Genomic DNA, 25,862 nt, shown 5'->3' on the forward strand with positions numbered 1-25,862 from the left:
AAGAACCCCAGCCGTGCGATCATCTCGGCACTAATCACTCCACTTACGCGCTAAATAAAACTCGGTTACTAAATTAAACTTCATCTCTTTACTTCCACCTCTCTGCTTCAGCGCGATTCTCGGTGCATTCGCCGACGGAGATTATCCGGCGATCGCAGTCTCAAACTACTGAAAAGCGACTTATTCTTAGTCAGTAAGTTCTTCTCGTCCTATCGATGTGTGTTATGCGTGTTTCTGTTGTTCTTAGCGTGTTGTGTGTATAGGTGTATGTATATACGGGAGATTGAGATTTTATTTGTGATGAGTAGTGTTAGCGATGTGATTTGAAGTTGTTTCGATTGCGTGTGATAGTTAGGGTTTTAAGTTAAATGATTCGTTACGACTTGCGATTAATTTAGTTTATGTATGTATTTATGTATTTGTGTGTAAAGTATTGTTTAATTTGGCGATTTTGCAGTGAATGTGATGCGATTTGGAGTTGTTTAATTGCATGTGATAGTTAGGGTTTTAACAAGTTGAATGATTCGTTACGATTAATTGAGTTTGTATATGTATTTATGTATTTGTGCGTGTAAAATACTGTTTAATTTTGGGATTTGTAGTGAATGTGACGCGATTTGGAATTTTGATTGCATGTGATAGTTAGGGTTTTAATAAGTTGAATGATTCGTTACGATTAATTGAGTTTGCATATGTATTTATGTATTTGTACGTGTAAAATACTGTTTAATTTTGGGATTTATAGTGAATGTGGTGCGATTTGGAGTTGTTTAATTGCATGTGATATTTAGGGTTTTAAGTTGATTGATTATGTGATGTTTGTGATTAGTAGTGTTTGCAGTTCGAATTAGAGTTGTTTGATTATGTAGGATAGTCAGGGTTTCGAGAAAACTTTTTTTATTCTGGCGAGAAGGAGGTCATTAACTGGATAATATATCAATATGTATGTTAGTTAGGAACTTGGTAGAGTGATTGGTTAACAAAGTGTAGATTAAGTCTGAGAACAGAGGCTGACTTTTAAATGGGGCTCGGATTTCTTGTAGCTGAGCCAGAGCCGTTTGTACAAATGCGGAGAGAAGAATCTGTTGCAGTCGTACTATTAGTATGTTGCTTTGTCAGAGGCAGTATATGTGTGTGTGCAATTAATTAAATAAGTAAATAAGTTATATTTGTTTGGTACATGAGAGGGGTGTTTATGGTGGAATTGTTATGTACCTCTCCACATGTAATACTTAGTTGATACGGTGGGCAGTGTTGGAAAGGGGTGTCATGGCGTCATCATTTGCCAATGTTGTAAAATTGTAATTCTTGTTGGTCACAAATTATAGTTCCGGTGACTAACATTTACATAATGTTTTATGTTGAGCTCTGCAGTTGTTTGTTTGAAGTCCGAAATGGCAGAAAGAGAAAATGTCACGGATCTTGAATTTAAATGGGGGCAGAAGATAGGAGTTGATTGCCTACAAAAAGAAGCCCAGTTCTATAAATCTTTTACATATGATGGTACCCAGTACACCCTCTATGACTGTGTATACCTGTTCGAAGAAGGTGTACCCGAGCCTTATATTGGCAAACTGATAGGGATATGGGAGACTGTAGACAAAACAAAGGAAGTGGATGTTCAGTGGTTCTTTCGCCCAGTCGAAATTTTAAATTGGCTTGGAGATCAGACACCAATGCCGAAAGAGATTTTTTTAGCTACTGGTGAAGGCATTGGTCTTTCAAATGTTATTCCTTTGGTAAGGGAACTAAATACCTGAGCTATGTTTGGTTGGATGCATTATGATCCCTTCACTATTAATAATTTGTACTCACTTCATCAGAATTAATCCCTTAAAATTATTCCATAAACAAGTTTTGATTCTAGTTCATTTTGGGGATTGACTATTGAAACTTTATCACTGGATTTTATAATTGTGTGGAAATGAAAAATGATACAAATGTAGTCTATGGTACTTATTAATTTGAATTGTGCCTGAAAATGAGAGTTCATCCGCAGATAGTACTATTATAATTCATGAAACAACATGATCTTAATGCTTTATCTATTAAACACTCATGTTCCATATATCTTGAGGTGGTCCGTCTTAGCAACAGTTTTCTGTAACAATTGATGTTCAAAATTCTGTTCTTATTATCAACTGATGATATTGTGCAATTAGTTCAGGGAATGTGAATAATTATATATTGTTTGGAATACTATTTCACACACTCTTGCTAAATAATACGTCTCAGTAGAATCTATCCCCATAACAGATTTATAATATCTTTTAACAAATTCAACTTATCCAACCTCATGATCTAGATACACGTAGTTGCTGTAAAATGTTCTTTCTAACTGGAACCATAGGATATGTGAATGGATTTTCCAGCGTAATAATGGGAAAAGAAATCTATTAAATTTTAGTTTTCTACTTGAACAAAGTAGAACACAGAACATATAGTTTCTTTAATTGTAAATCGGCCTTGTTATACTCTTTCCATTCCATTTTAGATGTCCCTTCTAGAAATTCTTTTTATCCCAAATTAGGTGTCCCTCTCTTGTTCTCAATGTGTATTTGTCAACAATCTTTTAAATTACCTCTTCTTATTCGTCATTTCCAATGTAGTCTTATTCTAATGCTATTGTAAGCAAATATAATAAGTATAGGTTGATAAGGAAAAAGTTACAATCATTTAAAACCTTTAAAAAATGTGTGAAATATGCAAAAGGGCCATCTAAATTGGAATGGAGGGAGTAATCCAACTTTAAGATGCCAATATGTTCATGTTACATAATAGTTGTCTATTTATTGCGCAATTGCATCGTTTGATGCTCATATTTGAAGTTATGATTAGCTGACTTCAGTTGGCACAATAACATTCTGTTGATTAGTGTACCTTTCTTGTGTAACATATATAGTTGATTGTTCTGATGGTTAAATGTTTTTGTATGCAGGAAGCAATTGCTGGAAAATGCTGTGTTGTCTGCACTTCAGAGGATATTAGGAACAGGCAACCATCAGAGGAGGAAACTAAAATGGCTGACTACATATTTTACCGCACTTTTGATGTTGGACTATGTACTATATTGGATAAGATGGAGGATAGTGTTGGTGGTCTTGAAGGTATGTTTTCTAATGTTAATTTTGACTATATCTTGATATCAATTGATGGACCTTCGGTGCTCTGAAAATCTTATTATTTACAATTGTGTACCACTGCTTGTAGTCAAATACGTATTTAATAGAGAAGATGGCAAAAATGTGAGTGATCTGCAAACATATGGTTCCAGTAAGGTGGAGGTGGTTAGTGATACAGTAGCTTGCAAGGGTAAAAATAAGCATCTCATACCAAATTCCTCCGACGAGCTTAAGTTGTTGGAGACTTGTGAAAATCGTGACAACTCTGTGGTCATCAAAGATGTATCAGCAAAATCCGAATGGGTACGCGGTGAAAGCTCTGATTATAAATCTGGTAATAACACAAATGTGTTGGTTGTCACTAACAAAAAAACTCAAGCACACGCTTCTGGCCAAAGTGTAAAATCGAGTGAAGTTCATTCTATGGTGGATGGGGTTAAAAAGGCTGGTTACAATAAATTAAGGGCCAAGGAGAAGTTAAGTTCTGATGCTTTGCAAGATAAGCGTGCAAAGAAAGCAAGGATATGTAACTCCACTAAACCATGTGAAGACAAGATTAGTAATCTTGCCAAGAATTCACTGGTTCAAGCTGATAACTCTACGATGCATGCTTTTACTTGTAAAGACAAAACAAAGTCTGATGGTAAGGATCTTGGACTTAACAAAGGAGTTAGTGTTGCTAAAAATGGTGGAATTTTGAAAAACAGACCTACTGGAAATTCAAATGACAAGCCTTCTAATCCAGCAAAAAAGATTGTCACCTTTAAAGACACAAATGAGAAGGATTTCATAAAAAGTAACAATTACGCGGGAAGAACCTCAAAATTGAATGTCACTTTTAAAGACAGAAATGCAAAGGATTTCATAAAAAGTGATAATCATGCAGGAAGTACCTCAAAACTCATGAAGGACTCTGTGTTGAAAAGCACTTCTAAGGAGCGGATTAATGAGAATACGAGAAAACTTTCCAGCACGTATGCGACAAAGATTGAGAATAGAGAAGAGATTGAGAATAGAGGAAGAGAGCAAAAGGTTTCCCAAAGATCCGATGTTGTAAGTTTTGTTTTCCCAACTAGTGTTTTCTTTCACAGGTGTTGGTTTGATTGTATTTGCTTTAATTTTGTTTATAATCTTTGGGGTTGGGGGTCTTTGTTCAAACAGTCTCTTCATTCTTATGAATTCATTCATTCATTGAAGAAGTTTTGAATGAGTGAAGGTACAGGTGATAAGGTAAGTAAAGGTAAGGTCTGTGTATATCATACCTATCAGACCCTCTATAAACAAGATATACTAGAACCTAAATTGCATGTAGACAAGATATACTAGACAGTAGCATAGGCATCTTTGTATCATTTCTAGGGTTTTGGGAGCTTGTCTCAAAAGGAGCATTAACTTATTTTATATGATAATAATGAGCAAGGAGTAGAACTAGTGCTTTGTATTTGTTTTATGATATTGTTTAATAACAACTTTAATATTTTTTTTATGAAGGTTAGTTAAATTTTATAGGTTAGAGTTTTTGGAACATTTTGTTATTTGGGTATATGGCACTAGGGATTTATTACAAGCATATCGGGTATATGGCACTAGGAATAGATTGGAGCATCATCGTTTAAATGATTTGGTGTATATTCAATACAACCGAAGGACTGCAACAAGGTTCCAACGATTAATCCATTGGTTTTAGAAGAATTCAATGGGACAATGTGTGGGTGAATGGAGAAGTAATTGATCCTGTCGATAATGATTTATGGGAGGCTGTAGATGAAGCTTTGGATGCATCAACAAATCTTAAAGGTCGTCATAGTCAAAGGAAGGCGAATGTGAATGCCTCTTCTTCTCAAATGGATGCGTCACCTGATCATGTACCCATCATATTGAATGATGATGAGAATGTCGAGGATGATTATGGATATTCCCATTCAACCCATAATAGTGAGAGAAATGACGAATACCGCGCGCGAGATAATATTTTGAATCTCTACGTGATATTTGAATCTGATCTACATGTTTCTCTTTTGGTTTGTTTATGTCCACTGCCCAGATTTGCAGACTGCAGAGTCAAAATTCTGCAGTTTTATAATCTGCAGGTTTGCTTTTGAATTTCTACTGTTTTAGTATTTTGTTTGGTCTATTTTGGCTGTTGAGTATTCTGCTATGTCCTCTTGTTAATTACAAATCTGCTATGTACACTATTCTGCATTCTTGTTTGCTACAACCTACATGTTTCCATTATGCAGTGTTATTGTTATTCAACTACATTTGGTAGGCAATTATATATATATATATATATATATATATATATATATATACACACACACACATATATAGGGTCTTACTCTGGCACAAACCTTCTTAGAGTACAAACCACAAAATAAAATTAAAAAATCTCTAAATCAAATCGAAATATAGCACATATGGTATGGAAATTGATCGTTGCGAGATGAATAATAATACAGTGAAGTCGGATTTCAAAAAAAGTTCACCGATTGACGGGAAAATTCAAATTAGAAACAGAGGGAATTCTGTGGATCATGTGTGGGATGGTGTATATTAATTGGTATGTGGATTCCCCTGAGGGGCCATTGGATTATATTCATCCAAGGGCTTATATTAAGTTAAGTTTGTAGTTTGTACACTAATTTAGTTTGTATTATATATATATATATATATATATATATATATAGGGGTTTACTCCACTAGAAACTAAATTAGCCTAGAAACTAGTCTCTGGCTAGTTTTTCATCATCGTTCTTAACTACAAAAATCACTCATTTTAATATCAGAAATCACTGATTTATATATGCAAAATCTGACAAATATAGATATATAAATACACATATATACGTCGTATATCACCATCATGTTCAATCATACTACATTGATGAAACTCTTGGTATCACTATCAACCTCTTTCGCTACTGCGCGCTTCACTTACAACCATGATTTGCCTATCGCCGTTTGTCATCATAACTTGCCACTACTAATGACTATTTACCATGACCACACACCTTATCCCGTCATTTGCTACCATCATAGACCTTCTACAACTACAATTGATCATCAATAATCGACCACCAATGTCAATCATAAATAAATTTTCTCAATTATTAAAAATAAAAATACTGATGAATATACTGTATAAAATAGTGATTAAGAACATAGAAATTAGTGATTTCACTAGTAATAAACAGCGATTCAAGGAGTGGTTTCTAGTTTTTAAAATAAGATTGGTTTCTATTTGATCACTTGCCTATATATATATATATATATATATATATATATATATATATATAGTGCATTGCTCAAAACAAAACACCCTTAAAAGAACAAAGAAGAACACTTTGGAATCGAACATAGAATCTCATCTAAAACTTGAATTAAATTCTAACTTTAAGTTAATTAACCATTTATTATGAATAATAATAATATCTAGCATGTTTAACAACAATTATGGATTAAAAATAACATGATTCCATGTGATATTAATCATGTAAAGAATATATACATGATTCTATTCTGGATTCTGTTTTGGATTCTGTTCTAGATTCTATAATATTTCATATTAATAATTTGGATAGATTTGGATGTTAGATTTCATATATTAAGTTTAGTTAGTGCTTAACTATGTAATTATAATCATAACAAATCATTTTTTATGAAAGAAAAGGTGTTATGATAGTGTTCTGTGTTGTTCTTTTTTTAAAGTGTTCTGTGTGGAGTGCAATCCTATATATATATATATATGATAATGTATAATATTTTTAGTTGACTAGTTTGCGACTAGTCTATGACTAGACTACTAGTCTATGACTAGCCCCGGGTCTATCGACTCGCCTCGACTTACCGCTGTGACAACCATGTTATGTACTCAAATTGAGTTTGTACTTGTGAAAATTCCTCTCATGCATTATTGAGAAGTTCTAGTGGTCCAACAGTTAAAGTTGCCTAGGCGTGACTACTCCATCCAAGACTATATTCTTATTGTTTTTCCTGTTTTCAAGTATTGTCATGCATGAAATTGTTGTGAGAGCTTAAGTTTCCCTGTTAATACAATGTCTTACTTTAATGGCCACAATGGTTGAGTCTATTTGGCACTTCCGTTGGTATGGGTTTAAAAGTTCTCTTCATACACTTGAATTTTGTGATTTTGTGTTTCTTTGCTCGATCTCCCAATTTTATACCAAATTTCTCAAAATGTCTCTGTATCATCTGTCTCCCAGTCTGTATATTCTCTATAAATTGTTGCTCTCTCCGTCCTAACCATTTCTTCACACTTTCCTTTCTGAGATGTCCCATCCAATTCTTTAGATTTCAAAGCTTCTCAAATATAGTAAAATTTTATAACATAAGAATCAACCACTCCCACTACTTTTGTTTGGATTATAAGTTATCTTGTGTTATTCACTATACGGAAAACTATAAATAGTACTTGTGCTATTGTATGAAAAATAGAAGTCATTTCCAATAACTTCTATTTCTCTTTATAAATGATTTTATCTCCCTGCAAGGTTTTTACTCCCAGTTTTCTCTTTCTTTGCTCGATCTTTATGAATTCTCTTCCAAATCTCTTTGTATCTCTTTTAAATCTTTATGTATCTCTCAATTATTAGAATGATCTTGTTTGCTACTTTTGATCATTAGACCTCTGGAAAATCCAAACATGCACACAATTACCCTTCTAGGTTGGAGATATTAATAAAAAAGGATTCGCGTAGTTTATATTTTGCCTGGTGGTTGAATTCTAGGAATTTATCTTATATAATATGTAATTTATTGATATTGGAAGACAATGATGGATATTAAAATTGAGACTGTTTTCTCTCTTTTTGATGTAATTGTAATTAAGTGATTGAGAAATTGTTGAGTTGGTGGTTTTTCTAAGGTTGAATCGCATTAGGGTTTTTGGGTTTTCTAGTGTTCAATCCATCATAATCCTATTCTTTATATTGTTTTGTTTATTGTTCAATTTTTCATTAAGAGTCGTGGTACTAGAGCTTAGGTTCTACTAAATTCCTTAAGTGGTATCAAATCTTAGGTTTCATATTTCCTCAACTCCTTAACTGGGCGAAGATATAGGATTTTCGAAAACGATTCGAATTAGGTCACTAAGAGCATCTCTAATAAGTTGAAAAGCTATGACTTCAAATTTAAAGATGTGTAAAATTAGTGCTTTAATAGGCTTTAGAGTCTCCTTAAAAATTAAGAGTCTCTTATCATTTATAAATATAATATTTGAATTCACCTAATTCTAATAACTTTCTCCAATCTTTTCCACCAACTTTTCTCTCAATTAAGAATAAAATATAGGGAAATTCTCAATGGTACACTCTTGGTTTTGGTTTTTCCATACGCAAAATAGTTTTGGCTTCCGGTTGGTGCACTTAGACTATTGTACCATTCTATATCTTACCCCTCCCGTCAAGTCCTCACGTCAAGTTCTGTTAAGCAAACGTTTACTAATCATATAAACAACATAAACATGATACCAAATTCAAAAAAGTCAACAAAAGACATAAAAAATAATCCAAAATATCCATCCACACCCCCTCCGCGCAACCCTCTCTGCACACCCGACTTCTAACCTTGCCTCACACCCTTTCCACAATCGTTCAAGATCTGGCCGCGCCGGAATCACACCCATCGCCGATACATCACCATCTGTTGCCATCCACATCTACCAAGCTCCGTAGCCACTGTAGTGTCCCCTCGGAAACCCCACTCTCCTCCTTTGCTTGATTTTCAAACAAGCCCGGCGGCTTTACTGTCACCGTCCCCACCCAAAACAAATCCACCATATGGCCCATTTTTCCGTCACAACGATCCCGGCCATTCACCTACAAACCAATCCCCCAACAACCGCTTCCACTCTGTAACAACCCCCTCCGCCTCTACCTTCTTCTGTCACTAGCGGCGGCGCCGCACCGATTCACCCATAGGCACATATCCACGGCCACAAGACACAAACATATACACCCACGATTCTCTATGAATCAAGTTTGAATTGAATAATAAGAAATTGTAACCCTGGTTTTAGATGCCTCTTTCCCAAAATTGATAACCGCTGCTGTTGCCAAAAAAATAGATATATGTGTATTTTTTTTTTTTATTATTATTTTATTATATGATATATGATTAGTAAACGTTTGCTTAACAGGGCTTGACGGGAGGAGTTTGGTATAGAATGGTATAATAGTTTAAGTGTACCAACCGGAAGCCAAAACTATTTTGCGTACCATTTGGAAAAGCCAAAACCAAGAGTGTACCATTGAGAATTTTCCTAAAATATAAATAGAGAAAAAGTATTAAGAGTAGTGTTGGAGTTATTAGGAGCCACAAATTTAATTTATTTTTTATAGAAAGTTTTAAGAGTTTATTGGAGATGCTAGGAGATGCTCTAAATAGTTACTTCTTAGGTTTTGTTCATCTAGGTATTATTCATTGACAAATATTAATATTTTGATTTATGTATGATGCAACATAGCTATATGTAATATAGCATCAAAAAAATAATGTTTAATGTTAAAATAAGAGTTGCATTCAAGTCATAACTAGAGAATGTTTGGCCTGACTTATTTTATGAAAGGTAAGACTGACATTTGCGAAAATTTAACATTTCCATATTTTTGCAGGAAAAATTGTTTAAATTGTTTATAGGATGTTTGATATTATTTATTTTGTAGTAATAAGTACTTATCGTAAAAAAAGTACAATTTTGCATACTTTTTTTCCAAATTAAGTAAACTTACTTTATTAAAAAAAGGTAAGCCAACTCCTTTAACTTTTACCCAACTCCATAAAATTTTGGCACATGTTATTGGCTTTTATGAGAAATGTGTAAATTACGTGGTGAATAAGTTGTGCTTGTTGCGGAAACTCAGATTATCGAGCCTTTGAATTTTCATTGCAGTAACACTTCATTGTAGTGAACAAGAAGAGATTGATTATGTATCGACAATTTAAGTTGTGGAAAGCCAACGGTGATTTTTATGATGGAACATGTTGATTTGTAGATTAAGACAATATTGGGAGGGGCTACCACATATGGAAATCTCATTTTATTGTTCACAAGGATTCTACGATTTTGGATTTCGCTTATGGGGTTATGATTGAATATCTTCAAGTGCTATTACAAGTTATCTCTTTGTTGTTGATTGCTGGATTTTAATATAGAAACTGTAGATGTGTGTTTTTGAGAAGGCTGAGTAATTTATTATTTGAATAGTTATAATTGTATTCTATGTTAAAGCCTAGATATCTTATATGTCTTATATATAATTAATAATAATATTCTAGAGTATGGTAGATCATAAAAAAAACAGGATTTGTTTCATTTGTTATTAAGATTTACTTGTTGGTTTAAGTATGAGGAATAGACTTGTAAGGATATATGAAGATGTAGTTTATTTTTATTAGAAGACTTCGAGTTTAAACGGGAATAGATATCTTTTTCATGGGCTCCAGTTGTTAAGAATTCATCTCTTTTTGTCGTAAGATGTTGGATCAACTTGGAGCTTGTGGACTTTCTAGAATTATTTTCACGACATGGTTGAATGCATTGATTTACTTAGATTTTTTACATTTATCTTTTTACCTGCTTGGACGTGTTTGGATTTCTTATCTTTTCCTCGTGTAATTTTTGATGTGTATAGGTTTTCTCTTGTGAATCTAGATATTAATTTAATTTAACTTTTTTGATGGGAAACCTTAAGATGTATTAAGATGTAAACCCCGGGTGTGGATCATCCGACTAGACTGAACGCTAGGTCAATCGAGTGCTTGTGCCACCCAAGCACCACCCTGCTAGACTGAATATCACGTAAATCGAGTGTGTGTGCGCAGTAGTAGATTGCCCTAAAGAAATGTAGCATATAGGAATCGAACCCCTGAACACAAATTCTCCAACTTCCACAACCACGACACCACCTCTTGGTGGTCAAGGGGTTAAGGATTCATCATTCAAAGTTAGGGTTAAAGATTTTAGCTCGCTATTTTAAGATAAAATTGTAATGTGATCTTTTGCGTTGCAATCCATGTCCCTTGTGCTTCAAAATTTGCAGATCATGAATTGGTAGTTCCATGTTGACTCGTATGAGTGTACTTGTTGACTCGTATAAATTGGTTGTAACAAATTCATCTTTTTTTGCCCTTAAGAGGTTGGATCAACTTGGAGCCTGTGGACTTGCTGGAATTGTTTTGACAACATGGGGGAATGCATGATATAATTACATTTTAAAATTTATTTTTTTTACCCCATGTGGACGTTGGATTTGATATTTTTTTCCTCATGTCAATTTTTGATTTGTATAGATTTTCTCTTATGGATCTCGATGGGTTGGGGATCACCTTACTAGACCGAACATTAGGTAAATCGAGTGCTTGTGCCATCTTACTAGACCGCGACCGAACACCAGATAAGTGCACAAGTATATACACTGGTAGAGGGCTCGAGAAATGTAGTTCATGGGAATCGAACCCCTTACCACAAATTCTCCAACACTCTCTGCAACCACTAGGACACCTCTTGGGGGTTACATATTAATTAGGATTCATCATTCAAAGTTATGGTTAGATAAGTAGATTTTATCTTGTGTTACTGTAGGATAAGACTGTAATGTGATCTTTTAGGTTGCAATCCATATCCGCTCATGCGCTTGAAAATTTGTAGATCATAAGTTGGTAGTTCCATGACTCGTATGAGTGTTAGAAATTATATTTTATGAATGGTGCACAGTTGTCCAAGTCGGCCCGCTAGTCGACAATTTGCAAGACGACCTTAGAATTCGACCCTCTTAGGTGTTAGGATTTGTATTCTAATCATTGTTGTAGCGGTCGATCACCCTAGTTGCCTAAGTTGATCGACTAATCAATACTTTACAATTTGTAATCGACCTCACTTGTGGACCCCAAAGAGATTTATATAATGTTGAGGATTATCAAGTAACCCCTAAGAGATTTATTTTAAGAGAATTATATAATGTTAAGGATTATTTGAAGTAAATGCAAATGAAGTGAAATGATATATGTTGCAGGTGGTGGAACTTTTCGCTAATTTGTTCATGAGTTTAAAAAGAAACTTAAAGGAAAGCATGTAATTTACTATCAAGTTGGAGTCTCATCATCATATATAAAAAGTTTGGAATTAGGCAGTAAGGAAAATATAGGTCAATATCAAGTGTTTGTAATTTAAGCTCGCAATTCTTTTCTCTTCATCTCACTCACTCACTTTTAGAGTGGAAGTCTATAAAATTTTCACAAACATCGCACTGCTTAAACATCTTAAACTAGGGAGTTCACATACTTCCTCTCTTTTCACTTTGTAAAACTTGGCAAGGTCTAGATACAAAGGCATTAATACATCTTTAAAAAAACTTTAATATTCACATCTTATAAAATTAATATTTTTAGATAATTCATAAACATTATACATTTTGGTGGATATAATGTTTCTTAAATGTGTGTTGTCAATGTTGTTTGCTTACTTGCCCAATGTCAATTTTATTTATCAATTCTTTTTTTTTTTCACATTCTTTGCAGGACACGGGCAATTGGTATTCCTCGATTGTAAGTATTTTGATTTTGATGAATTTTATGTTTGTCTTGTCTCAATACCATCTTCATTATTATATTAAAGGTCTTGTTGACTAATAATCTCATTTTAAGGTCAAACATGTTCAAGCATGCACCTAAAACTTTATAATTTAAATGGATAGTTATGATATTTGATTACTAGAAGCATATTCACGAAACTTGTAGTTCACTCCTTAAAAATAATATAACAAGTTGGTCCTCAGTGACTTCGTGTGTGTCGTTAACTATAAACTCAACTAAAATATTAAATGTATAGCAGTTAGCTTTTAAGAATTTTGAAACAAAGGATAAAGAATTGGTGGTGGTATTGACCATGTATTGGTTTGGTCATGTTTTTGGAGTCGAAATTTTTGTTGATGTTTGGGAAGCCTTTGTTGACAATTTAATTTGTAAGAATGATGAAGTCAAGGATTTTGGGTTTCCGAAATATAGTCAAAATTCTTGTTGATGTTTGGGAAGCCTTTGTTGACAATTTAATTTGCAAGAATGATGAAGTCAAGGATTTTGGGTTTCCGAATTGTCTTTACTTTTTCCATCATCTTTGTGGACTTATATAATGTCCATGCTAAGAAATTGGATAGTTAATCCCCAATTTAACTGCCGTTTAATACCACGCTCTAGTATTTTGGTGTATCAACTTACATAAACATTTTATTGGGTACCTTGTTATTAACATCTCTTTATATATATTCTTCATTCATGATCAATGTCTTAAACAAAGGTGATCTTTATTTAAGTGATTAAATTGTAACTTAATTCCCTTATGGACATCTCAAAATATTCATAGATTAAGGCTGTTGGAGACAACAACTTTTTGCTTAAAAACATGTGGAGAACTGTTTGGGAAATCTAAAAATAGTTTTTCCGTATAGTAGCTTTTAGCTTAAAAGTTGCTTTTATCTCGGGAACTACTTTAAGAAAAAGCAGGTCCTCCATGTTCTTGGAAAAAGCTGCTTTTCAGTTTTTTGCCCGAAGTTGTCATATATTTCATTATCAAACCTCATCAGAGACGATAGTTTTCTATTTTCAACTCAAAATATGCAAATATTAAAAAAATTACTAAACAGTTATCTGATTTATACACTTTTTTTACCAGCACTTTTTCTAACATCATACCCCCAAACGGACCTGGAAGACCTTTTTTCAAAGTGATGGGCCAGTATGAAAAGGTTAAATGCCCTTTAACCCTCAATGTTTAAGGTGTGTACCGATATGGTCTCAATGTTTGACTCGATCGATTCAACCCTCTAAGCATCCGACATGTTCCGATTAGTTCTCATACCAAAAAACGGTATATAATGGATGGATAATGATGATAGTTCACACTCGTGAGGGTTAAAAGGACATTAAACATTCAAGGTTAAAAGGGTTAAAATACACGTCTAACGTATTCTTTTGGGGTCGAAAGGAACATCTAATGTATCCTTCAGGGGTAAAAGGAATGAGCAAATTATATTTTCAATAGGAATCTTCAAGTTTACCCTCCGTTCTATACCGTTTTTTGGCTTCATCCCGGTATGAGGGATAATTGGAACATATCGAATATTTGGAGGTTTGAATCGGCCAAGTTAAAATATTGAGGGCAGATCAGTACACATCCCCAAACATTGAGGGTTAAGAGGGCATTAAGTGTTATGATAATATCTTTGGCTATTTTGTAGTCCTTTCTTTTATTGCTCATATGGTCGTTCATTTTGTGTGATGACATCAATCTTTCTTTTGTTGCTCATATGGTCTTTCATTTTGTGTGATGACATCAATCTTTCGTTGACATGCCAAGCATTCGAGAAAAATCAATTGTCGTAAGAAGTCATGAAGATGTTTTGTCGATGCTTGATTGAAACAATTTACCCATTGTGAAATACTCGAGGGTTCCATTTCTTGTATGTTATGTTTCTTATTTGTTGATATTTGGATGATTCAATCTAGCCATAACTCACGTATGAGGATCAAGAAAATTGAAAATGAAGAAAAGAGAAGGAAATGTGGGTAAGGCAGTGGTACTTAGTGAAGAATGTACCTATTTAGGAAATATTAAGAAGTCGATGGACATTCGACAATGGAAATTGTTTAAGATGAGGAGGGAGTATATCTTGTTGGAGTATCATGTTTCTTGTTCGTGCATAATTGTGTGTCTTTCCTTTTGCATAATCCTATCCATCGACATTGAAATATGGTCGTGAAATATGTCTTGTATCTTACTTCTACCGATTGGCGTCATCTATTATAGAGTAGAGTGCAAAATGCTCAAGGGAATGGAAAGGTATTGTTGCTGTGGAACTTGGATCCGAACTATACTTCGAGAGATGTTAAGGTAATACCTACATCTAATGATGAACAAGTTCCTTTCATTTTTCATTTCTTCTTCTGACTCGCATAGATCTTATGGTCCAATGCATTTCCGGAATATGTTAAGCTCATATATTGTGCTTTTTTGTGTTCTCGTAATGCATGACTTTTATTTTAGTACTTGTTTGGTTGCACCTCGTAATATCATGGAAGATGAAATACAAATTTGTTTCGTCGGAAGTGGAACTTTCTAGAAAATTTGTATGACAATGGATTGAAAAATACTTACCCAAGCCCTCATCATCTTGGATCCGGCGCTTAAGCGGTTAAATGGACGTTTAAGCGAAATTGCAAGCGGGTCATAAAGCATATTGATAATATATATATATATATATATATATATATAGGGTCCTACTCCTGTACAAACTTCTTATGGTACAAACATACAAACTAGTGATTATGATAATAATATTTAGTGATTAGCAGTTTTTAGTCTCTAACAACCCCATCTCCATTTTCATCTTCACCAACCCCACCTCCACTTCCTTCAGCTCCGAATTCGCAGTCACCTCCGTCATCACCACATCCACCTCCATGCCCGCCCACCCCCTCCATAACCACCACCTCCATGTCCACCTTCATTATTTTTATCACCACCAAATCCATCCCCACCTAGCTCCACCTTTGTCTCCACCTTCACCAACATCACTTCCAGCCTCACCTCCGTCGCCTGAAATCACAGCCCCATCATGTTGTAACTGTCACCAGGTTCTGTTCTGTACTCGATGTTTCACAAATTTCTAAAGTGATAATCACTAATTTATACGGCACAAAATCACTAATTTGCAAAGCGAAAATCACTAAAGTATATAGCAGAAAATCCCGAATTCTGCAGCAACTTTGTTCGTCGACGGGACTGAATGGAATAACAGAGCCTTTGCCTCTGCCATTATCATGGCACCACCACCGTTGACACCTCATCATCACATCACCACTACCAAAACATAGCATCATCAAACATCAAAAGCACCGTAGCTTCATCACTAAATTATATCAATATGTGTGTATCTATCTCGATGGGAACAAAATCCAGTTGTAGCAAATTATATTAGTTTATAGCGTGGCAAGTTGAGAGAAAAACAGAGGTGAGAGAGACGAGAAGAGAGAGAAAGCAGACCTGAGTAAAGAAAGAATGAATGAACTACTGTGTATCACAGTTATGTTATTTTTATATATGGTTTGTAGTTTGTACTTTAAAATTGGTTTGTATTTGAGCACTTCCCTATATATATATATATATATATATATATAGGCTCATGATCAAATAGAATCCACACTTTAAAATAAAAACTAGAAACCAATACAAGTCGGTGATATTCTTAATACAATTTAGTGATGTTCTCTTTAGAATTAAGTGATATGTGTTGCAAAAATTAGTGAAAATCTTCAGAAGTCAGTGCAAACTCCAGATCTGTGCTTGTTATCGATTCTGGGAGTAATAACGCCGGAGGAGACAGCGGAGGAGGCGGACATGGAAGGACGGGAGCATGGAGGGGATGGGGCGAGGCAAAAACAGGGCGGCAGAGGAGGCAGATGAGATGGCGGAGGGGGTAGACAACGGGATGAAGTTGTGGTTTCAGGCGGCGTAGTTTCGCCGGAGCTGTGGAAGTCCAGTGGCGGCGGCGGAGGTGAAAGAGGCGGAGGAGGCGGTAGCGGTGGAGGTGAAGGAGGAGGCAGCGGCGGAGGAGGCGGAGGTGGAAGTGGTGGAGATGGGGTGGGAGGTGAAGGAGATGGCAGGGAAGATGGAGAAGAAGGTGTAGGTATTAGTGATATGTGCTTTAGAATTTAGTGATATTTGAGGTGCGTTTCTAGTTTCTAGGATAAGGAGGTTTCCATTAGAGTAATACCCTATATATATGTATTTATATATATAGGCAAGTGATCAAATAGAAACCTGTTTTATTCTAGAAACTAGAAACCCTTCCTTGAATCACTGTTTATAACCACATACATCACTAGTTTCTATGCTGTTAATCACTATTTTATACAGTATATTCATCAGTTTTTAAATCTAAAAATTGAGAAAATTTACTTATGATTGACATTGGTGGTCAATTATTGACGATCAATTATAGTTGTAGAAGGTCTATGATCGTAGCAGTTGACGGGATGAGGTGTGTGGTGATGGTAGATAGTCATTAGTAGTGGCAAGTTATGATGACAAACGGTGATAGACAAATCATGGTTATAAGTGAAGGCGGCAATAGTGGAAGGGGTTGATAATGATGCTGGGAGTTTCATTGATGTAATATGATTGAGGATGATGATGATAGACGTTGTATATATGTATATTTATATATCTATATTGTCAGATTTTGCATATATAAATTTGCGATTTCTGATATACAAATGAGTGATTTTTGTAGTTAAGAACAGTGATGAAAAACTGATCAGGGATTAGTTTCTAGTTTCTAGGCTAATTTAGTTTCTAGTGGAGTAGGCCCCTATATATATATATATATATATATATATATATATATATGTATTTATATATATATGTATATATATATATATATATATATATATATATATGTATATATATAATCTGTGGAAATAATATTGTTATATTCAAAATAAGAAGTTATGCAGTAATAAGAATTTAAACTTATGATATTCTTACTAAAAAATATTTTTAAAATAGTTGTATTATATATAATATTTTAAATTATAAATTTGCTTAATGATTGCTTAATCTTCAAATATGCTTAATCGCCCGTTTAGTACAATATCAAAGCCTTTAAAGGTACGATTCTACCTCCCCGCTAATGTTCAATGTGCTTTTAAGAACATTGTTTTGTTTTGGCTGCATGCTCTTTCAAGTATTCGCATCAATGATCCCTATTGTTTGGTTATTGGTATATTCTACTCCCTCCGTCCCACCGGATTATTTACCGTTTCCTCTTTTGTACGTTCCACTCATTTCTTTACATTACAAAACTTTCCTTAAATAGTTAATGGGTCCCACCACTTTCCCGATTTTCCTTCCTTTTCACACTACTTTTACACTATCTCTCTTTTATATATTAAAAATCAATGGGTCCCACCACTTCACCCAATTTTCTTTCTCTTTTCCACTACTTTATACATATTTCTTAACCTTCGTGCCCAAACCCAATGTAAAGAATTGAGTGGGACGGAGGGAGTATCAATTTTGGCAATTTCCCCTTCATGTAATCAAAAAATACCTTAACATACATTCCACTTTATCACCCTTATCATAGATATTTTTTAGGAAAAATCAAATTGCCAAACCCCGTCATGTAATCTCTTATCATACATTTCACTCTCCCAGTCGGCAAGACACTCGAGATATCACCAAACCTGATATTTTGGACTAACCAAGATGATACCAAACCTAATATTTTGGACTAACTAAAAAAGGTATTGTTTGCTCGTACTAGATATATAGGCTATTACTATATTATTTGAATATTTTAAATACTCGAGAAAAACTGATTTGGTTTGAAAACGATAACATCCTTAGCCTTACACATAACGGATTTGGTTTTATTTGTAAGATCTTAAAATATTTGGATTGACCGTTTGCGATGCTTACATCTTTCTTATCTTCCATTTGTTAATAATTTACAATAATTATTATACATTTGGAAAGCATGGGGGAAGCCGGGAAGGTACGGGAGTGCGCGTTGCAAGATACAGGATTTCGGTAAATTTAAAAATATATGGGGATTCAGGTGCTGGGGGATTCGACAAAATATTGAAATATTAAAAATATATATTATGCATGTGTTTCAAGAATTACATTTTTAAACCAAATAAATAAGTTCAATATCTATAATAATTTATATTATAATTATTTGATAACACAATTATTGCATTGTTAAGTGGTCAAGTGATAAAGTATTCAACTAAATTGCAAAATTAATTATTAATTATTAAAAAGAATCCCCGAGAATTCCTAAGAATCGAGTGTGTGTGTGGTGGGTGAGTGAAGAATCTATGCTTTCTTATTATACATCTAAACACACTTCACGGTCCCTTTTGCCTTTACAAATTTACGCTCCTTGTTTATAAAGATCTCAGCATGTTTCGTTTTTAATATTCGTTTGTTTTCGTTCACATTTTTTTTGAAATATTTAATTCTTCATCTCTTTGTTTGATTTTTAAATTATAAATTTTAGAGAAGACAAAGAATAATAAAAACAATATATACTAGCTTATATTTGGTATTGGGTTATCTTTAATGTTTTATTTATGTTTCATTGGGTTATGTTTTTAAGTTAAATAGATTTTTATAATATATAGGCACCGTATACGTGTATCAAAATAGAGGTGTGTGTCAGGGTGTTGACCACAATTTCAAACTTTAATTCCCCAATAACAGGTCTCTGAAATATGACCACAATTAACGCTCTATCGCATGGCATTTTGTTTTATAAGACAAAACGTTGCACGAGGTACCGTTGGGTTGCTTTTAAAAGATATCACACTACTTCATCTACTTTACTAAGCCTCAAAGCCATGATATCTATTTGCCAAACCCTAGTTTCACCCGTTCATTATGGTGGGTTTTGTAAATGTCCCATTTTTTAAAGTAAAGCTATATGATTACAAAGAATTGATTCGCTTGATGTTCAGTATATACCTAAAATAGATGATCTTTCTCTGTTTTTAGTTGATTCTTTTTTGGATTTCAATTGTTTGAAAGATTATATGGTGAATCAAGAACCATTTATGGCTAGTGTGAAACAAGAAGAGTTGGGGATGGTTGGTGTGAAGTTCTTGATTCTGGTGTTGTTGGGGAGAGTCTTGAAACGCTACACGAAGTAGTGTTAGGTTGCTCATAAAAGATCTCTACATCATGTAGCGTTCTATGTTTTAAAACAAAACGCTACTTCATCTATGTTACTAAATGGTAAATGTGATTTTTTGGACAATTGGTAAAATGGTAGTAGCTCGGGCCTTTTCTGTGCGTGTGATTGGTTTAATGGGTTTAATTAGGAGTCCTTTGACAAATTTAAAATAATTACTTATGACTAACTTATGAGTACCCTCTAGCGAACTTATGAGTATTAAATTTTTATAACTTAATATCTCTAAAATAAACTAATAAGTTGTTCAAAAAAGTTCTTCCTTTTGACTTTTGAGTTTCTTTAAGTCACTTTCGGCCTTAATATCCAAACATACATTGTTGAACTTAAGATTGAAAATGGCTTTAACCCCCGGGCTTAAATACTAGGAAAACATGCTCAACGACATATTATAATTTCTAATTTTTGATATATGTCTTGCTTATTTTTTTTCTTGATTTAAATCTACATTCATTTGTTTTCCTAAAATTCTATCCTTTTTTTTAAAGAACTATTAAAATTGTTGAAGAGTATTAGATATTGTTATGGAGTGGAAACTTAACATGGTATCAGAGTTGAGCGGTTTAACATGGTATCAGAGGGAGGATTCTCGGTTCGAGTCCTCCTGCCTCCCTTGTTTAATCTCCACTGGTTACTAAACAAAAATAATATATACTAGCTTATATCTCATGCATAGCATGAGGTATGTTTAATATATGTTATCTCTCTTAAAGAAAATCATTTAAAGTTGTGAGTTTTAGTTTATAACTTAGATATAGAACATGATATGACACATCATTGGACTTGTTCTTATTTATGTATAATTTGGTTTGTTTTTTCATTTAATTATATATTTGAAATGAGTAAGCCCGAGAAAGGTAAGGGAAATAATATGCTTTCTTTGGTGTGTGTTAATTAGAACATATGTTTAGAATCATTAATAATTTAATATATGTAGTCGTGTTACAAGTATAACTTTTTAAAATAAGTAGGCATATGGATTAGGTATTTTTAGTATTTCTGTTTTAATGTAGTCGTGTTACAAGTATAACTTTTTAAAATAAATAAGCATATTGATTAGGTATTTTTAGTATTTCTGTTTTAATAATATAATATAGATAAATATGTTTTATTTTAAACAATTATTTGTTTTATTAATGTGTAAATTGCACTTCACATCACTTTGATTTCTTAGATTATTACATGACACATGACACATTTAAAACATACATAATTTGTTGTAAGCGTTGTGTTTATAAAATTAATGAATTAATAATGTTTTCTTGAATAAACTTTAATTTTTTGTTGATATTATAAAACTTTTATATCATTAATAAAAATAAAAAATTAAGATTAATAACCTATGGAAAAAGAACTATTGCATGGTGAGTTTATTGTATTTTTATATTAATTATTTTAGGGACCAAAACACCCCCATTCAAGACTAACTTTAAATGTCAAAAGTCATTTTTAACTGAAATTCGTCAAAGGGGTGGATAATTTTGGTGTTTGAAAGAGGGAGAAATAGTAATTCAGGGTGCAAAGTGTATATACAGAAACTATAGTGGGTGTTTAATAAGATATATCTAAACAGATACGAAGTGCTATTTGAGTATAGAAAACTAGTGCATACTTTTGAAATTTGCATGTTCCGTGCTACTCATACTACTCGAATGTGTTCTTCCCATATCACTTAATCCTCCATTTTTCGCACGGGATATGTCTTCTTCGAAATTGTCACAATACTTTACCTTACTTTGTTTAAAATAGTGCACTCATAATTAAGTTCGGAAAAAACCATACCAATTGACAATCTGTCCAATATTGTACGCCCACAAATCCATCATAACATCCTCATTACCTCATTACACTATTTTTAACATAAAATACATCTATCTATACTAATTTATAAGGATAATTTGTAGCTTGGTTAGATATTTTTGGTTGTCTGAATTTCCCTTTTCTCTGTCTTTTTCAAAGAAGAAAGTAGAAAAGAATATATATAAAAAGTGAGAGACAGAGACATAGACATCTCTTATTCTTAATTTTTAACTTTAACGTGTTCAAGTCAAAGACAAACAAGAAGCCATCATGTAACTAATACAAGATAAATATGATATAGGCATGTGTAATTCTTCGCACGGGTTTAAGGCTAATATTAATTAATATGATAATTCCTACTTCTGAATCTTTCACCTCAGCTTTAACACCTCATTCATGATATATTTGGAATGTGAGAATCAATGAACAAAGAGATGATTCGTTGCAATACTTGAAGGCCTCCAAATCCTTTGCCATAAGCAGCAATCTACGGGAATCTGCATAGAATATGATTTTTGATGTGATAGCAATTCTTGATATCTTGTGTTTGCCTATAAAGTCGATATGTTCCATCGAGAAAATTCCATTTGCTTTGTTTACAACTTATTCAGTTTTAGATACCTCATCAACCTTTTCTTTTCTAGGGTTACCAACTGAAATTTGGTCATGAGAATCTTCTAGAATTGTGTTGGGAGATCTACACAGTAATCGAAGGATAGTTGTTTTTTAGTGATCATAATGTCGGGTAAGCGGCAAAGAGGGGCTTGACCTTGACATAGAGAAATAATATTTTATGCATGCTGTTGGGGATTTTGAATACCTGTTTTTTGACTAAAGAATTGTATCGTGTTTGCATTCTAATACTTGTAATATATATCTTTTTTACTATGTGTTCTCTATATCCAGGATATTATTGACGATTCCTTCCAGACGAACTGTGTAGCCATAAGGATACCACGCACTAGAATATCCAGCCCACATTCAGGTATAAGACAGCAATAAACTTTGTTTTTTGTCGACTTGACTACTAGCATGTTTACGACTCATTGTATTTTCATGATCCAGGTGAAGCTCTTATAATGTTAACTAATGTCGAAATAGCTAAGAGGGTCTTTAGAAAGTTGAGTGAAGGATGTTTAATGCTGCCTAACGGAAGGTATATATGTATTTTTGCATAATAATTCTGGGGAAATATCATTATACTTCTAGTGAATAGCTTGTTACATTTTGTAGACCTACACAATCTTTGGCTTTTCAGATCGCGTTAGACAATAAGATATTATCTTGATAATTGATTTATTGTGCACAGCCAAGGTTAAGATGAAGTTTTATCCATTACAATTTTACAAGTATATTCATCTGGTGCCCTTTAGAAACATGTAATGAATTCAAGGGTTTATGGCACAGTATGTGTATCAAATTTTCCTGTGAACAAGTCACGTCATTTTGCACTGTAAAGATGATTTAGCACAATGTATGATACCATTAAACACCTTATTACTGTGAGTTCAGGCTTTGCTATTTAAAATATATGTTTCAGCTTGCATGACCTGAGGTAACCAGTTTGAAATTCTTCTTATTCCAGGCCACTCGTTGCCACCAAAGCACCTCCTATACATTTTACGGAAGGGCAGCATGCCTATTTTGGCCACCTTGTTATCGATAGCATTAAGCTGCAAAGGAATGCGGTACAATATGATTCTTTCTGTCTGTTTTTATCCACTGGCATAGTATGCCAGCTTCTGTTTGTTTACTTCATTAATGCTCTATATATATATCTGCCATCTGTTTGTTTAGAGAGATGCTGTGTCGACTTCACATTGCTCACAACCAAATACAATTGAATATACGATGGCAATGGAATGGTGCTTGCTACAAGCGCAATTTGACAGGATTTGGGAGGGTTTGTACAAGGTAAGCAAGCTCACTAACTAACAATGTGTTGGAAACTAATTCTGTGTTTGGCTTGAAATGGTATCGGGCAATGAAGAATTAAATAAACAAAAGAAAATTTTGAAAGGGGGAGGTTGAACATTGTGAAAAGATGTTGAGCCTGGTCACTGCGACTCCCTTTGTAAGGAGGCACCCATTCTCCCGAAGTTAACGGGCTACTTTGCCTAGTTCCTTAGAATTCGTCTCGCGCCCCTATATATTCTCTACCTACCTACCTGTTTTGGTTTCGGGTGAGGATGTAGAAAGTACTTAAAAGAATGTAATATAGTGAGCTTCATTTAAATCTGTGGAAAGATAGTTTTTATGCATAATCATAAATAAATGGTTGTTCAGATTGCACCCATATAATTCTGCCAGACTTTTCCATCCAACCGATGCAATTAATTTATTTTCGTCTCCTGTTGATCAGAAATTTATTTCCTCTCTTTGGTATCAACTAACTCACGTATCTTGTTCTGATGTATCAAGTACTGGGAAATTTTTGATATCAGTTCACACAAAATAAGTTAAATTCTGTTAGGTTAATATAAGATTTACATTAAAATAAGTGTCCTTTGTTAAATACCATGAAATGGATTTGACTAGAACTTAACATAGACTTGTCCACATGGAAAAACGATGATTAAATGAGAAAGTATTAAAGACATACGATGATATTAGGAAAAATTTGTAAATTTATTCCTACATTCTCATTTTTATCATCATTTTGTCATGTGGACAAGTCCAAGTCAAATCTATGTCATGAAACCCAACCTAAACATTTATTTTAACATCAACTTTTATAACAAAGAGTAACTAATTTTGTCTCAAATGATTCAATTGAGATAAAAAAAAAAATTGTCGGTGATCCACTTAATACATCAAAATGAGATGAGTGATTAGTTGATAATTACCTCTTTCCTCCTTGTAGTTTCACTTTTCTGCTGTTGAAATTTATTTCATCTTTCTAATTTTTCTTTCTTGTCATATAATTTTGAATTATTAGCATCATAAGGAGGACATGAGAAGATTGAAGAGAAATCTCAAGTTAAAATGAGCACCGAGCGATGTACATTCATCCATCTTTTCGCTAGTTCAAGATTTTCTAGAGTATCCTATTCCCAGCACTTTGTTAGCTAGAAAAATCTTAAAAGTTGTGGCATGTATAGAATCAAATGTTAACCTTTTTTTAGAAGTGTTGCTGCATATCATATCTATGCATTTTGAACTCACGTACCTAAACATATCTCAGTTGCCTTGTTTCTCAATTATGTTCTCGTAGCTTGATTTTTTTGTCATTTTAAATTTAGTTTTGTTTTTACGGATTTTCATGGGCACTGGGCACACACTAATAGCCCTTTTTGAGTAAATGTAGGATTTCTATTGGTCAAAAATGCATTAATAATTATGGTCCATCATGACCAATAAAAATCCTCCACCTCTACAAAAAGTAGTGTTAGTGTGTCTATGGGCACACAGAGAAAGATCCTTGTTTTTATATGCGTTATATCTACCTCGCTTTTGCTAATAATAACACCACACGGTACAAATATAATTTAAGCTGGTTAGTTCTGTCTGAATTGGTGTATGTGAAGACTGGTTGTCTCGGTTGTGAAATTATAGAAGCCCGGAGACTTTAGAACATCGATTTCTTAGTTGTCAAATTAAAAGGTCAAATTGCATGAAAGAAATTATGCAATTTTGATTATATCTATATTACGGATTTGAATAAAGTAAGGCTTGCAAAAATATTTACTACTCCCTCTGTTAGGATATATTATTATTATTATGTTGACTTTTTTTTCATGTATTTTAAGAGTTTTGACACATTTACAAATATTAATTATAAAATTTTTATTATGAATAAAAATATGATACTAATATTTTTGTTCATAAAAAAAAATTAAAATAATAATTTTAAGTATACGGTCAAAATTCTTAAAAATATGTATAAAAAAATCAAGAAACTGATATATGAAAAATATTTTTGTATAGAACACATAACTATAATTTAAGAATAACACAATGGGACCGGAATGACAGGTATATATTTTAATTACTACAGGCCCATCAGTAGTCTTTCAAAAATGGGGATTGAAGTATCTGAATTTCAATCTCCCAGTAAACTTACATTCAAATGAACACGCGTTGGGTCGATAATGGAAATGATCGAAAACAGAGGATTTGGGTGCCTGGTTAGATGCAAATGAAACGTCACTGAGTCTCTCTTTTATGT

At 33.5% G+C, this 25,862-nt stretch overlaps 1 protein-coding gene across 5 annotated transcripts; it reads left to right on the forward strand.

Annotated features, from left to right (window-relative positions):
* On the forward strand, positions 1 to 24,913 carry LOC108205985 (protein ANTI-SILENCING 1). Of its 5 annotated transcripts, XM_017378443.2 has the most exons (12): positions 2 to 193; positions 1,375 to 1,739; positions 2,939 to 3,107; positions 3,211 to 3,765; positions 4,009 to 4,175; positions 12,660 to 12,686; positions 14,944 to 15,027; positions 22,601 to 22,679; positions 22,760 to 22,850; positions 23,280 to 23,382; positions 23,492 to 23,608; positions 24,633 to 24,913. In XM_017378443.2, the coding sequence occupies exons 2-12, from the start codon at positions 1,395 to 1,397 to the stop codon at positions 24,681 to 24,683; spliced, it is 1,788 nt and encodes a 595-aa protein (XP_017233932.1). In that variant the 5' UTR covers positions 2 to 193; positions 1,375 to 1,394; the 3' UTR covers positions 24,684 to 24,913. The 5 variants fall into 5 exon arrangements, with proteins under 5 accessions (XP_017232005.1, XP_017233932.1, XP_017234650.1 ...); XM_017376516.2 differs by having other exon boundaries at positions 1 to 193; positions 3,211 to 4,175; XM_017379161.2 differs by lacking the exon at positions 3,211 to 3,765.
* The last annotated feature ends 949 nt before the right edge of the window (positions 24,914 to 25,862 follow it).

Source organism: Daucus carota, chromosome 1 (genome assembly GCF_001625215.2).
Source record: "Daucus carota subsp. sativus chromosome 1, DH1 v3.0, whole genome shotgun sequence".
In the NCBI taxonomy this organism is placed as follows: Eukaryota; Viridiplantae; Streptophyta; class Magnoliopsida; order Apiales; family Apiaceae; genus Daucus; species Daucus carota.